General features: G+C 47.7%; 1 protein-coding gene across 1 annotated transcript; it reads right to left on the bottom strand.

Annotated features, from left to right (window-relative positions):
* Positions 1–714: 714 nt before the first annotated feature.
* triqk (triple QxxK/R motif containing) lies at positions 715–15,921 on the bottom strand. Its single transcript, XM_076016959.1, has 4 exons — positions 15,783–15,921; positions 13,252–13,326; positions 8,171–8,256; positions 715–1,599 (listed from the first exon to the last, which is right to left on the bottom strand). The coding sequence occupies exons 2-4, from the start codon at positions 13,310–13,312 to the stop codon at positions 1,498–1,500; spliced, it is 249 nt and encodes an 82-aa protein (XP_075873074.1). The 5' UTR covers positions 13,313–13,326; positions 15,783–15,921; the 3' UTR covers positions 715–1,497.
* Between the last annotated feature and the right edge of the window lie 344 nt (positions 15,922–16,265).

Here is a 16,265-nt window from a genome sequence, read left to right as displayed (position 1 = left end):
CAACGGGATGTTGTTTTCGGGTGTTAGCAAAGAAAAAAAACTGGAGGATGACGAGTTTGGGGCGGCCAACAAGATGACCTTCAAGCAAGGCTGCCGTCGTGTCGAGGAGCTCCTGAAACAAAATGGCGGCTTGTGTATTTTTCATTGAAAAATAGACAGGCTGAAACAGGAAGTACTCAGAGTACGTGGCTTCCTGGTTCCCATGTAAACCTGCCACGGGGACCAAACAGGAACTAAATGATTGACAGTTGTGTGTTGGTAGGAGCCTGATTAATGAAAGCAGAAGCTCCCCCACACAGAAAACCCACGACGGCACCGTTCAGGAACCGTCAGAAGGAAGTTCAGCACCTACTGGCTGTCAAACTGTGCTAAAGCTCCATGGTTCCTGTGGTACCAAGAGAATTCCTAATCCTAAAACAGAGGCCAAACATGTGAAGTGTGTAGCAAAACTCTGCCCACAAAAAGAAAGGAAATGAGGGCGGTTCCTCCGGCAACTTCACACACAAACAAAAAAAACGGCTGAAGACCGGAATTTTCCACTTCCAACAAAGAATGCATGATATAGAAAAGAAATAAACATATATGTCGAAAGAGGGACACAGAGAGAGAGAGAGAGAGAGAGAGAGAGAGAGAGAGAAAGGGGAGGAAAAAAAAAAAAAGAGTCCCTGACTCGAGGGCTGACTGTGGCTGACAAAGAAGCTCTCAAAGCGTGGAAGCACTCGGACTAAAATGTTTATTGGAAGGTCAGATGATGCAAGGAGACAATTAGAAAAAAATGTAGAAGAAGAAGAAGAAGAAGAAGAAGAAGTCCTCAACGTGCTGCACACACCAGGAGGATGGTACAGGCTCACCTCCATTCAGCCGCAGTCATTTCCATTCAAATGAAAAACACAAAATCATATTTGTAATGCTAATTTTGACGGGGTATGCATGCATGCATGCATGCGTGTGTGTGTGTGTGTGTGTGTGTGTGTGTGTGCGTGTGCAGCAGGTACAACGTGTTGCTCTGTATTCCGCACACATGTTCAATCAGGGCCGAGGGGCTTTGTGGATTCTAATCTCACACTTTGTGGACGGCCGGCGGTCTGTGCGGCGGAATGCGAAGCGAGTGTTGTTGTCTCCGAGCGATGGAGAACAAGGAGGAGGAGGAGGAGGAGGAGGAGGAGGAAGGATGGCTTCACCGCGGCCGCAGATTTACATTTTTCTATTAGCGGAGCGAGAAAGAATAGGAGGAGGCGGTGGCCTCGCAGGGAATGTAATTAGACAGCCGGCAGGAGCAGGGGACTGTTTTTCAAACACTAATGATTCTTTCTTTCTTTCTTTGTTGTCGTTTTTTTTGCTTTTTTTTTTTTCTCTCCACATTTTTCCCCAGGTGCATAAACACATCCCGAGAGTCGGTCCGTGTTGATGTTCTCCCACGCTCCGTCCTTCCAGGACGTCGGCGGCCAGGCGCTCCCTCCGCATCAGGGGAAAAAACAAGGTGGGAAAACCTCGCGGTTAATCGGCGTCCAGGTCGATCTCGGTGCTCAGGTTGAGGTAGAAGAAGGCGTAAAGGCACAGCACCAGGAGGAGCACGGCCGCCACCAGCAGGAAGGCGTCCTGAGGCCAAGAGAAAGAAGACATGTCAACCTGAAGGGGGCGCTCCACTGCGTCCAGCCCACTCGGCTCGGCTGCGTCTGCGACTCTCCGGCGGCAGCTGCGGGCAGCTTCCTGCAGCTTCTCACCACTCTGTATTATTATTGTTCACATTAATATTTCCTCTTATTTATGGTCTGTTTACATCTACAGTATATTTGCCAAACGCCCTGTTGAGCTCCTTTGTTATCGGAAAATTTGCTGCATCCCTAATCAGCTGCCTCCTAGTGTGTGTGTGTGCGTGCGCGTGCGTGCGTGTGTGTAAATGCATTATGCATCACCTTGTTTTGAAAAAGGAAAATACATGAATATACATGTTAATTATCAAGGCTCTCTAAAAGCAAACACGACTCCGGCGGTCTGTCCGTCATCCTTTGACTGCAGCAAACTCCTTGCAGGATGTTTTGCTGGAACAACTGGAAGCTCCGCCCAACAGCAACGCGGCCGCCTGCAACCTCTCTGCATTGTGCTGCAGCGTCACTTCTTCTTCTTCTTCTTCTTCTTCTGCGTTAAATCTTCCTCTCGACATGAAGTGTGCCTCTGTCAGTTCTGCCCCCCCCTCCCGCCCCCCCGCCTCTCCCCTCATCCATCTTGATTTTCAAGTGTGCCATGAGATGTGATGCGCGCCTCTCTGACTCCGCCTCCTCTCCCTGCTGGAATTGTTCTACCTGAGCGGCGACGCCCGCCTCTGGTTTATCCCGCTTTGATGGATGGACAGGAATCATAACGGGAGCCGTTTGAGAAGGGGAAAATGTGCCCGTGGTGCCACAGCCGAGCGCAGGCACAGGGCTGCGTGTGAGCTTTGGCTGCACAGGTTCACAATTACACATCATGCCAAAGCTCCAATGGGATTATTCTAATAAAAACTGCATGGAATCTGGTAACACATGAAGCTGCGCAATAATTTGCATACGGCCACAGCTGAGGATGGTCGGTCCATTCAGGTATAAATGTGTGGAATCCATGCATACAGTCAATGTTATTAATTCATCTAGAGTGGTTGTGTTTCTTCTTCTTTTTCTTCTCTTTGTCCTTATTGTTGCACAACTTTGCAATGATTTACTTTTTTTTTTTGTACCTTAGGGAAAGGGGGTGAGATTGAATACGTTTTGCTTCTTCTCACTCCTTTTGGGATGTGTGTCAAAATTATTTATTATGATTATTATTTCCTGGGTGTTATTATTTCCACTATTTTTTTTCTCGTTGTTGTTGTCGTTTTTTTTGATATTTTGCATAAATTGTTTTGTTGATGTGCACAGAAGCATAATCGAAATAAAAATTATTCATTCATATAAATTGGAATTTTGATGCCCTAAATTTTATGTTTTGTGCATTTGGCACTGTGAGAAACAAAAAAAATGTCGTTGCACTTAAACCATGATGATAAACATGTTGCAAATTTGCAAAATAAAAGATGGAACCACAGAAAAAGAAGAAGATAAACAAGTTGACTGACCACAAAAGTTTCACGAATTGTGACTGCAATCAGCCTGCAGAGTTTAACTGGAAAGTCTGGAGTGTGTGTGTGTGTGTGCGTGTGCGTGTGTGTGTGTGTGTGTGTGTGTGTGTGTGTGTGTGTGTGCATGAGAGACAAATGGAGCCTTTCCACCGGGGTGGCGACACAACTAGAGAAGGCGCTTGGTTGATTAGGCGGCGCTCACTCGATCACCATCTTCATCAGCTGGAGTTCCATCAGGGCCACTCAGGAGTACCCAACAATGCCAGTTACTCTTTATCAAGAGGATTCATTAGCGGCAAACTTTCTAATCAACGCCAGAGAGCTTGGAGGGCTTTAAGAGAGATGCCGAGTGCCGCCTGATTGGAGGTTACTCAAAGAAAAAAAAAGAAAAGAAATATTTGACTTCAAACAGGGAAATGAGGTTTGTTTTTTGTTTCTTTCTTTGCACGAACAAACTGGGCCATACGACTACAAAGTGATTTGAGCTCCAGACGTCTCGGGGAAAAACAAACCAGACTGGGAATTTATTTTTATTATTATTTTTTTGTTTTAAAAGTGAACGCGAGCACAAGTCGGCGTCGTCGCTCATTGAACAAAGAGTCCAAACCGTCTCAACGCCGTCGCTGGGCGGAAACAAAGAAGAGCATCCGACTCTCCAAGTGGATTTTTGTCCACGTGAAGGTCAAAGTTCAATCGCTCGCAGCACTTTCCCTCCCCGCCATGCAGTTTTTATTGGGCCTTTTCACTTTTCTATTGAAAACCCCATGCTAAATATTGCACTGTAACGTTGCACTGCACGCTTCCCCGTGCGCCATCAAACTGTGAGGTTTTGTGATGCTGTTGCATCTGGAGGTGATTCAAGGTCGCGCCGAGGGAGCGAGAGAGAATATAGAAGAATACCCGCGGCACAGCCCGGCGGAAGCCGTGCGGGATATAGAAAAAAATAAAGCAAACAACAAACAAAACAAAACAAAACAAAAAAATAGGAATGACATCTTGACAAAACACCGACGCGGTAATTGCAACGCACGTCACGCACACACAAAGCACGGCGCAAATTCAAGCCAGAGGCCAAAACAGCAGCGAGGAAAGACGGAAAAAATAAGAATAACAATAATACAAAAAAAAAAAAGAGGACGTTGGGTGGGGGTAGGTAGGTAAATAAATAAATGAATAAATAAATAATATATAAGTGCGGTGGGGAGAGGGGAAGGGGGTGGGGGAATGGCGGGGGGGCAGATAAGGCTGCAGGCCAACAGTTCCTCTCTGTTGTCGGGAAATAAAAGGCAACGAGTCGTCGCCTGCTATCTGTGTACACGCTGCAGCGCCGAGTCATCAGCCGCGTTGGTCTTCATTAGTGCCCCCCCCCACCTGAACCCCATCCCTCCACCCCCCCCACCACCCACCCCGACTGCATTTATCTCCGTCCCGGCAGAACTGCGCGAGGCTTTAAGTCGGCCGCTTAATTGGAAAACTTTTAAATTTCATGCTCTTTAGTTTCACATATTAAGCACAAGACCGGCGCTGCTAGATTTGCTTCTCTCTTTTTTTTTTTTATATGTTTGCCTGAGTCCTTCTGAGGAGGAGGAAGAGGAGGAGGAGGAAGGAGGGATTATCAAAGCACCTTGGCTTGATTGTTTTGTTTTTCTTGTCGTTCTCTTTCCAAGTTGCTGCTTTAAAAGCAGGCTGAGCGGCGCCGCTGCACCTGCGATGCGGACAAAGTGTGGAGCGGCGGTTCAAACGGGAGACGGCGGGACTCCAGATTTTCTGCGGTGGCTTCCGGGGAGGAAGACAGCAGCTGCTTCCTGCCACTCGGCCGCCGCCGCCGCCGCCGCACCACAAGAAAAACAATCTCGCAGCTTCAGTCGCGCCAAGCACCTGCACTTGATGAGCGACATCATTGTTTACTGGGGCAAAGTGGGACACACACACACACACACACACACACACACACACACACACACACACACACACACACACACACACACACACACACACACACACACACACACACACACACACACACACACACACACACACACACACACACACACACACACACACACACACCCTGGATGGGACCCAAGCTCATCATCATCGTCGTCATCTTCATCCTGTGGCTCTCACAGCGCCGGCGGCAGCTGTGGCACGCTGGGACTCAGTCTCCTGCCCCCCCCACCATCCCTCTCCACCCCCCCCCCACCTGTCACCCTGGCGACCAGCACACACACACACACACACACACTGTTCTGCCGCTGTGACAGACTGAAAACTCTTCAGCCGTATTTGACGACTCCTTAAAAACAATTTGCAAAAGATTTTACGGCAACATTTCAACGCCTCCGCAGCTGCGTCTCCACGACCGTTCGCACAATAAAAGCGTTTTTTTCCTGAAATTTCAACAAAGTACAATGTAAAGTGCAAAGTAAATGGTTGTTATATTTTTTTTTTCTCTTTGGTGACGTGTAAAAAAAATATTCCGTCTCCTTCTCCGTCCAACCATAACGCGCCACTTTTATTGGAGGTGAACGGGTCACGTGACCCCGTACGTCACATCCGGTGAAGTGTAAATGCGGAAAAAAAAAAAAAAAAAAAAAAAAAGTGTTTCCATGAGACTTTTGCGATACAAACTTTAGATGGATACGTCTGGAAAAACCATCGCATGCGAGCGTCAAAGCCGTCTTTCAAAATGTAGCCGTTGCCATCACCAGTTTTTATTGACATGGTCAGGTTTTGGTGCAGGAGTCCTGTGCTCTTCACTGCTTCAGGCAGTCATTTGGTTCAATGCGTCTTTGTAAACTTTCCATACAATGCCCGATTTAAAACTGACTCCTATTACTTATACATTACTAACAGCAGCTGGGTGACAACTCAATATGTGATCAATTAGTCAATCAATCAATCGGTCAATTTCAACTGGTCAGTTAATGAGACAACTGTTGCACAGCTTGCAGCCACATCTCTGAGCGCTACACCATTTTACCCAGAATGCCCTGCGGCCCTGCTGGATGGATGGGTGGATGGGTGGATGGAGGGAGGGAGGGAGGGATGGATGGATGGATGGATGGATGGGGGGATGGAGGGGTGGAGCGATGGATGGAGGGGTGGATGGGGGATGGAGGGAGGGATGGATGGGGGATGGAGGGGTGGATGGGGGGGATGAAAGGGTGGATGGGGGGTGGATGGATGGGTGGATGGAGGGAGGGAGGGAGGGAGGGAGGGATGGATGGGGGATGGAGGAGGGAGGGATGGATGGAGGGGTGGAGGGATGGATGGAGGGGTGGATGGGGGATGGAGGGAGGGATGGATGGGGGATGGAGGGGTGGATGGATGGGGGATGAAAGGGTGGATGGGGGGTGGATGGATGGATGGAGGGGTGGATGGAGGGAGGGATGGATGGGGGATGGATGGATGGATGGGGGGATGGAGGGAGGGATGGATGGATGGGTGGATGGATGGGTGGATGGGGTGGTGGATGGGGGGATGGATGGGGGGATGGATGGGTGGAGGGAGGGAGGGATGGATGGATGGGTGGATGGATGGGTGGATGGGGTGGTGGATGGGGGGATGGGGTGGTGGATGGGGGGATGGATGGAGGGATGGATGGAGGGATGGATGGATGGGTGGATGGGGGGATGGATGGGTGGATGGGTGGAGGGAGGGAGGGATGGATGGATGGGTGGATGGATGGGTGGATGGGGTGGTGGATGGGGGGATGGATGGAGGGATGGAGGGAGGGATGGATGGATGGGTGGATGGGGGGATGGATGGGTGGAGGGAGAATCCAGCGTGACCAAAGATCCGTTTCATTTGCAGTGATTGTGCGGGAAGTCGGGGGTCCAGAAGGGGGTCTGAGTCCGTTTAATGCGCCCGTCCCTGGAGGTATTTTTAATCCCGCGCACCTCAGAAACCGCCGCCCGTCCCCCGCCCCCTCATCTCGGACCGTGAAGAAAGAGCTGAATTATTCATGAGAAATATCAATATTTCAAGATATGGACTAATCTAATTGGATTAAAGACGTGCTTAATGAGGCCGTGCGTGTCTAAGAGATGCATATTTTAAGGCCCGACCATTTTCACCCGCCGCTTAATCCTTGCCGCGATTTGTCCGCCTCTCCCTGGGCGCGCGCGTGTGTGTGTGTGTGTGTGTGTGTGTGCGTAGTACGCCGGCTGAAGCCTAATGAGGAAGTGGAGCCTCTTGGCTTTGGATGAACTGGGAGCAGAATCACAAAACAGACAAAAAAAAAAATAAATAAAAAGTCTTATTTTGTGGAGGACAAAACACACTGTGTGCATTGACCCTTTAAATGTAGCATTTATACATCATGTATATTTTGCATATATTTATATATATATATTTGATAAATTCTATTATTTTTAATGAATCCCGTGTGTTTTTTTAATTCCTCTATCTGGACTTGTCGAGCTGCTAAATGAAGGTGGCAGGGATGAATGATGGCGCTGGCGTCTCTCTGTCCACCTCATCTGAGCACACATGAAACAACAGTGGCGTCCATCTGACCTGCACGATGCAGCAGCGTCCAGATGGAAAGAAAGGAGCGAGGGTTTTTGATAGCAGGTGTATTCACGATACTATCGGCACACAGAGAAATATAATATTCTGTGCACCTCCTCCTCCTCCTCCTCCTCCTCAGTGTAGAGCACGTCCTCATTCCTCTCCAATGCTCACCTACTTTTGGAATAATCACTGCAATGAATTCCCTCCAGACATTTATACCTCCTCTAAAATGTGGCTTCTTCTTCTTCTTCTTCTTCTTCTTCTTCCTTGCAGACACTGTGCAGAAACGCCAGTGTAACTCTGCAGAGGACTCCTATACCCCCCCTGCACCTCCTCCTCCCCCTCCTCAACAGGAGACACTTTCCTAGCAGCCATCTTCAGACGAGAAGCGGGGGTCCTCGCTGACTCGCAGCAGGAAGTTATCTAGCGCTATTCTATTCCGCAGGGCTGCGCTGAAGTTGTGGCGGAGCCGTGAAAAAAAATGCAGTGAGCTAAAGTGCGGCTGAGCGAGAGAGAGAGAGAGAGAGACGGAGAGAGAAAGAAGTGTTGTAGCCTCACCCTGAAGCCGGTCGAACTCTTCTTGGCTTCGGCTTTCAGTCGCGTGGCCTTCAGGACCGACTTTGTCTTCTTGTAGTCCTGCTTCCCTGGAAGACGGAGGGGAAATGTTGATCAGTGACTGGAGGCTTTTCTTTTCTTTTCTAAACTGTGTTTAACTGACGACTGTCACCGGGCAGAAATGAGACCAAACTACTGAAAACTAAGCCAGGGGGAGACGGCTGTATAACTGGCAAAGTGTGTGTGTGTGTGTGTGTGTGTGTGTGTGTGTGTGTGTGTGTGTGTGTGTTTTCCTTCATTTAAAATGTAATAAACTGTCTTGATGAATTCAAGTCATAAAACTGATTCATTTTGTTCAGTTTTTTTAATTGTGAGAACTTTAAAAAATAATAATACTCTTTCTAATCATTTTCACGATTGTATAATTTTTTTTTTTTTTACAACCCTAACGAAAAAAAGAAAAACATCCATCCATGCATCGTTGCCTGGATGGATGAAAAAAAAAAAGGAAGAAAAAAAAAAAAGACAGCGAATGTCAAAAGTGAAACATACACACAGAAGGCTGATTATAAAATAAATCAACCAGTGAATACGCCTGCGTCCTTGACAGGCTGTTTACTTCTGAGTGGATGCCGGGCTGATTTAATTCGCAGACCTGCTTTTGCCGGCGAGGGAACCAATCAGAAGCGCGGCGGCGGCGCAAAGTGGCTGGGCTTCAGTCGGCCTTGGGTGGGGGAACGGCAGCCGAGGCAGCGAGTGCGTCGGGGAGACGTGCGGAGCAGCGGAATGATTTTTCAAGCAGAGGGTTTTGTGCGACGAACAAACGCAGGAAAATGCCAAGCGGTTGGAGGCTAAAACGTTGGGATCTAAACTCTTCACTCTTGGCAGACAGACAGGAAAACTCATTTTTACTACTTTTACAAAACAATGAAGGTTTTCGGTCCGCTGCTTGTATGTGCAAAAAAAAAGAAGAAAAAAAAAGGGAAAAAGTCAGGCAACGGAAGAGGAGGTTGAGCTCAGAGCTGGATCGGTACCACGGACAGCTCCAGGTGGCTGCTTCATGTTGCTGGAGCAGTTTGATGGGCTTTAAGAGAAAAAAAATAAAATACTAATATATATGTACATATAAATATATGTCACACACACACTGTATATACACAAAAAAATATATATATATAGATAGATATGTACACACACACACACACACACACACACACACACACACACACACACACACACACACACACACACACACACACACACACACACACACACACACACACACACACACACACACACACACACACACACACACACACACACGTCAGCCTATGTGGGAGGTGCCACGTTAGTTTTGCACAACCAGCCATGGAAAAAAAAAGTTGTTGTTTTTTTATTGAGTTTTCTTGCCTTTGTTAAGTCAGCGAGATGTAGAAGGATTCAGAGATTTGAGATTTAGAGGCACAAAAAAACAGATTCAAGATGAGGAAATGTCTGAAGGTCAACGGCGGTTCCTATAGAGAAGCCGGAGTGTGTGTGTGTGTGTGTGTGTGTGTCAGACCAAGCCATTAGGCCGGCATCGACATTCTCTCTGGGCTGATGATGTGACATGTAAAGGCCATTTGGAGTTTTTACTTCCAGCCAATTAAGCCTCATTTGCATTGAAAGGTGGGGAGGAAAGAAAAAGACAGAAAAACCTTGGCGGCCATATGGAGGGAGGAACAAGACCATTAAAAAAAGAAAAGAAGCTGTGTGTGTGTGTGTGTGTGTGTGTGTGTGTGTGTGTTCTGCCTCTCGGGGTTCATATATTGGGGGGGAGACTTGGCATGGACTTTCTTTTTAAACCATCCCCAGCCTCCAGGTTCTTTTCTCCACTTAATTTTCTCCCCTGAACTCCTCACCCTCCTCCTCTTCCTCACCCTCCTCCCCGCCCACCTCCCTCTGAGTCGGCTCAGGCCTAATAGAAGTGTGGCGAGCTGCGGAGGGGGTCCAGGAGGAGGAGGATCACAGGACATCTCCTGGGTGGGTCCAGCTGTGACTGGACGGCTCTTCAGGAAACTCTCCCAGAGTCCTCAAAATAAAGTTAAGCTGGAGATGCATTTCACAATAACACGTCCATGCCCCAGCCGTGAGGTGTGTTTCTAGCTTGCATTATCACAGCTAAACTATAAAATAAAATTTTAACTTTGCACTGTTACACTGTTTTTGCACAAAGCATGAAAAATGAATAATAGTATAATAACAACTGCATTGTTGCTGCTGTTTTAGGGGTGAATTGCTTGTTGATTTGTATGATTACTGATGCAGTTGTTAGTTATAACAGCCGTGGTACGTTTACATCGCGGCAGTAGAACAACGGCGCTTTTTCCTTTTAGTCTAATTTGTGTGCTGTTGTTTTGCATTTACCCCTCCCTCCTGCCTCCGCTTTCAAAGCGGCCGAGTGGAAAAGAGGGAAAGAGTTTTAACGCCACGACGTCACAACGTTCATTCCAAGACACAATGTTTCTCGAGCAAACTGATCGGGAAGCAATTCATCACAAGCAGACACCTCTATGGACCAGCACGCACGCAAACACACACACGCACACACACACTTCTCAGCTCACACACTCCTCCTGATCTCACCGCATGCCTGCTGAGACGCCTCCATCCATCGAGTCATCAGCGGATTCACATCAAGAGGACAAGGGAAATGTCAAGGCCGCCCGCGCACACGCACACACGCACGCACACACACACACTTTAAACTTGTTGGATTTTCACTCCTTCGCCTTTGAAAGTACTTCTGATCCACTCTGAGCAGATAATTACTTTTTTTCCCCTCTTATCATGAGTTATTGCTCATGTTAGCATAACCAGACAGGTGTGTGTGTGTGTGTGGGGGGGGGCATGGGCTAAAATTAGCGGCAGGTGATTAAGCCTTCAAAGGAAAGCAGGCTGGCAAAGCGTATGATTTACATGTCACACTGACTGTCCATTAAGGCGACGCTGAAAGAAGGAAGACCTTTTCAAGTGGCTCGGCTGTCTGAATGAAAGGAAACATCAGGCTTTTAAAGGGGGAGGGGACGCGTTGACGGCGCGCACGCCGACTCACCGCCACTATCTTTAGTCAAAGAAAAAAAAAGACTGACAATTTCAGAAATAGCAGCGCCGCAGCGCCGCAGCGCCGCCGCTTCAGAGACGGCGCTGCGGATAAAGCAGCGGACCGACGTTTTTGGTTTTCACTATAGATTAAAATTGTGCTACCAACTGGAATAGGGCGAGGAATTCATACGAGCAACTGCGTCAATTTGCAAAATAAAAGCTTGGGCGATTTAACGAAAGGCTGCAGAAAAAGTAGACAAAACACAAAGTATAGTGGACGAAACAAATCGTACACGCAAGACACAAAACACGCAAAACAAATCCACACAGAGAAACTGCACATTTAGCCATCCGTTTGTAGCATCCTGCAAAAATGCTAGCGAAAAGTGACGCAGATCAAGTGAACGTTGGGTGGGCAAAGATTAACAAGGTGATCTGGAAAATATGGCACTCTTTAATTTAAGCCAGGAGAGTAATCCCAGCCCTTCATGATGTCACAGGGGGCGGATCTCCAGAATCATGTTCGTTATTTTTTTTTGTTGCATTATGTTTGCTTTTTATTACTCTCTGCACACTCTCTTATTTTGAAAACACTGACAAAGTGAATTCTCCATAAGACGGCGCCTCAGTTCGAATACGTGCAATTTGTGTGTGTGTGTGTGTTCAGATCATTTGGGCAAAAACCACGAACAATTTAACAAAAAAAAAAAAAATTAACAACCATGTCTTCTGCAAGGACTCCAACTTAATGGGTTTGATTTAGGGTTTTTTTTTTTGTTGGCAATGAAAGGCCATCTTAAGACAATAATTACCTATTTCCCTCTTGGCTCTTCAAGAAAAAAAAAAATCTGAGGGTGCGGAGGGAGTGGGGGGTGGGGTGGGGGGGGTCTTTTTATCAGCGTGGTGGGCTGAGTGAGGGCGGCAATCACGACTTTACCAGAGTTGGAGCAGCGCAGCCACTTAAGAAGACGGAGGCTGCATCTCTCCCGAGGCCGGCGCAGTCCGGTCAATTATAACGGCCTTAATAACAGTGTTTAGCAGGCAGAGTGCCAACAGTGGAGCCTTGACGGCCGTCTGACAGGCCAAAAAGCACTCCAGCAGGGATGATGGCACGGCTCGACGAGCGGCAGCGCCGACGCTCCATTAGTGAGTCGCTCCATTACAAATTCAGCCCGGCTGACCCTGCAACCGCTCGACCTCTCCGGGCTATTGTCCGACTGACACAAGGCGTCCAGCGCCTTTCTTTCTTCTTTCTGTTTCTATTCAAAAGTGCTTCATTTGAATGGACTTCTGGATAAAAAAAAACTATTGAAGACATTTTTTTTTTTTTAATAACTGGGACCCGATAGGCTTGAAAGTGTCCCGACAGCTGAGTGACACATGTTGGAAGTGAGGAGGTGCTGCAGAGGGTTTATTATCACTGGATGTCTTTGTGCATTTCTGGAATATACACTCACACACACTGAGCTTGTTACTGTACGTCGGCAGCTCCTTTTGTTCGACCTGCTGCAGACGGGTGAGGGCAAACCTGCGTTGATGCATCATCTGGTTTTGCAAAATACTGTATGCACACGTCACAGAACGGCGGAGAGAAAACCAGAATCTCCTGTGTGGTTTGTCATCGTTAAAGTGTATTGTGTTGTATTTTAGACTAATGTTGGAAATGAGGAACAAAACAAAAGTAAAAAAAAAAAAAAAAAAAAATCACATGATGCTACAAATTGAACTGCTGAATCCTCAGGAAAAGCTGCTATCGCAATCCTCTACAAGCACGATTGGACCAATCAGCATCCTTTACATTGGGAATGGGGCGGAGCTACAGCCAGGGATTGGTTTCGACAAACGGAATTGTACTTTTTAAATGACACCGTTTCTGAACAAAGACTGCGACAACTTTGGGTTTTGTTTTTTTTTGTTTTTGAAATCCCTTCATTCAGGAGATTAAAAAAAAAAAAAATGTGGCGGCGTGACGTCCGCTGCAAGGAGGAGTCAAGACTCACCGATCTGTTTGCGGTACTGGTCCACCGGCATCGCGGTGGCGCTGGCGTCCTTCCTGCCCATCCTTCCCCGTTAGCCTGCACACACACAAAAGGCCGCAGTCTGAGTGGACAGACGGGACGCCACACAGCCAATCATCCGCTTCGACCGGAGCACAACTCACAACCTGGGAAATGTGCAGGGAGGAAGTGGGTGAAAACGCCATCATGAGCAGAAGGGGGCGGAGCCACTTCTGATCAGGCAGACGGTTCATCTTTCACAGCTTAATTCAATTCATTCCCGCCGCCGTGCACGTGCGCTGTGCTCACGCCGTGCGCACTTCCTATCCATCTCATTTAGTCTCTCACACACACTTTGATTACCCTGACAGCTCGAGAGAGAGAGAGAGAGAGAGAGAGAGAGAGAGAGAGAGAGAGAGAGAGAGAGAGAGAGAGGTGTGGTGGGGATGATTTAAACATATAGACAAGTCAAGACGATTTTTCTTTTCCCAGGTGTCGCAACTTAATGTTCCCTGTACTCAGGGGAGCCAACCGTAGTTCTCCCTCCCTTAAACTCACACGCAGCCTCTTTAACAAACACACCGCACTAATCGACGCGGCGGCCATTTGGACCGAATGGGTCTAGAACAGGGGTGTGAAACATATGGCCCGCGGGCCGGATCAGGCCCACAAACTGTTATTTTCCGGCCCACGAGATGATTTTGCAAAATATAAAAACTGCAATTTCTCAATGAAAGAAAGTGCTGTTTTAAATGTGTCCACTTGGTGTCGCAATATCGTTTCTGCTTTGCAAACAAACTCAATACTGGGGCTGAGCAAACCGGCACAAGTACAGCCACTCACGTCTCCTATTGGCTGCCCTCATTGCTCCAGAACCTCTCCTATTGGCTGCCCTCATTGCTCCAGAACCTCTCCTATTGGCTGCCCTCATTGCTCCAGAACCTCTCCTATTGGCTGCCCTCAGTGCCCAAGAACCTCTCCTATTGGCTGCCCTCATTGCTCCAGAAACTCTCCTATTGGCTGCCCTCATTGCTCCAGAAACTCTCCTATTGGCTGCCCTCATGGCCCCAAAATGTCTCAGTCGAAACAGACAAAGTCAATGCAGAGCAGTGTTGCCAACTCGGCGACTTTCTCGCAAACATCTGGCGACTTTCCAACTCCCCATGGTGACTTTTTTCTTTGTCAAAAGCGACTAGCGACAAATCTAGCGACTTTTCCCGGCGTTGTTACGCTGCGATCAAGTGCAAATTGTAAATTATGCAAATTAGACGATGAGGTCATTTGTCTACTTTCAGGACAGCCAATAGCGGCTCTCCTTACTGAGGTGTTGGCAACACTGGTGCAGAGTGCAGAGTGCTGAAATAACACAAGTAAAGTAAAACAAAGAAAACAACTGGAAGTTGTTGTTATTTTTACGTTATTATTCCCACAGCATGATTTTACCGCTCCGGCCCGCTTGGGAAGAGATTTTCCTCCATGTGACCCGTGAACCACAATGAGTTTGACACCCCTGCTCTAGAAGCTAAGTGCGAGTCGAGGAGTCGACGTCTACTTTGCTTTTCAGAGCCGTTTCAAGTTTTCTGGTGGGAAATATTTGCACGACGGCGTCCGCGGAGAGCGGCCTCATCTCCAGAAGAAGAACGAAAGAAAAGTGGCTCTAGCTTTGACAAGCACATCTGCTAGCAGAGGATGTGGAGAAGAGGGAGGAGGAGGAGGTGTGTGCACCACGAGAGAGAAGAGGGGGATCCTGCGAGAACGTGCACTAGATGGTGGCGAAGACTCCCGCAGGAGACTGACAGAGGAGAAGAGACAGAAGTGTGTTTGGAGGAGCGTTGGAGGCTGTCAAGGGAGACCTTTTCTTTTTCTTTGCCTTTGGAAAATGAAGCAAAGTTTTACTGTGCACCTTGAAATTTAAAAGAAGAGAGAAGAAAATAGGCGCTGGATATTTCCAGTGCTGCTACAGTCAGTCCTGCACTTCACCGAGCTGCCCAGAGTCACTTTCTGATCTGCCCCAGTCAGTGACGGACGGAAAAACACAGCTTTCTTTATGAGAACAGAGTTCAAATCAAAGAGCCAACACTATTGTGTTTGTTGTTCAATACTACACTGTAAATAACCCACTAACTCCCAGTTGTTGTTCACTTTCATTTGTAGCTTCCCTTACGAGTGCACCATCACCAGGGAACAGAAATGGAACGCTTCCTCTTTTTTTTCACAGTGGTCCAGCTTTCACTTCTGATGCACACATCCTGCCACGCGGCGCTTTCTCCTTAAACTCCCAACACACAGCAGGAAGCCTTTTCAAATGATTAAGAGCGCCCTCTTAATGTTCTTCGTGAGCATTCACCAGACTGCATCTCGCTGCAAACACCGTAATATAATGTATATATATTTTCAAAATAAATAAATAAAAATAAAAATAGATACTGAAATAGCACGTAGACAACTTGCACAGCCTCTAATTAGGTCACACATCCGTTCTATCGTAGTGTGTACGTGCACGTTTGATTCAGCGCATTCATCCAGATACTTACAGGTGTCACCGCCAACAGACGCCGTGAAAACTCTGCTTGTCTACTCGCAACGTCTTGTTGCGGTCCGCGGCCACGGCAGAGACCCAACCGACAGCTTTTTGCTCCTGGATGAGTCCGAAGCGTCCGAAGTGCCAGCGCACCACTTCCAAAGCGTCCCCACTTCCGGGTTTACACGTCCGCACCGCCGCCGCCCCGTTCCTCACAGCCAATCGGGGTGCTTGCTCTTCGCCAGGCGGCCAATGGCGCGAGGAGAGGGGCGGGACGCCCGGACGAAAACAGAGGAGGCGCGCGTGACAGGACGACGGTCGAGTTACTCCCACTCTGTTCAAACAAAAGCGGTAAATATCAGAGGGCAGGGTGACATTTAGTTAAAACAGTGGGGATATTTTTTACTCTATCTATCTATCTATCTATCTATCTATCTATCTATCTATCTATCGATCGTTAAAGATTCAAGAACTTTATTTGAGTACGAGTGAAAGC

The sequence above is a fragment of the Nelusetta ayraudi genome, unplaced genomic scaffold (genome assembly GCF_046127955.1).
Source record: "Nelusetta ayraudi isolate G7.1 ecotype Tasmania unplaced genomic scaffold, CSIRO-AGI_Nayr_v1 ptg000250l, whole genome shotgun sequence".
In the NCBI taxonomy this organism is placed as follows: Eukaryota; Metazoa; Chordata; class Actinopteri; order Tetraodontiformes; family Monacanthidae; genus Nelusetta; species Nelusetta ayraudi.
The sequence above is the reverse complement of the archived record's forward strand: the minus strand, read 5'-3'. Positions and strand labels throughout refer to the sequence as shown.

Coding starts and splice junctions, on each gene's coding strand:
- triqk (XM_076016959.1), bottom strand. CDS start 13,312: ATGGGCAGGAAGGACGCCAGCGCCACCGCGATGCCGGTGGACCAGTAC. Junction 8,257..13,251: donor CCAGTACCGCAAACAGATCG/GTGAGTCTTGAC, acceptor TCCGTCTTCCAG/GGAAGCAGGACTACAAGAAG. Junction 1,600..8,170: donor AGAGTTCGACCGGCTTCAGG/GTGAGGCTACAA, acceptor TCTTGGCCTCAG/GACGCCTTCCTGCTGGTGGC.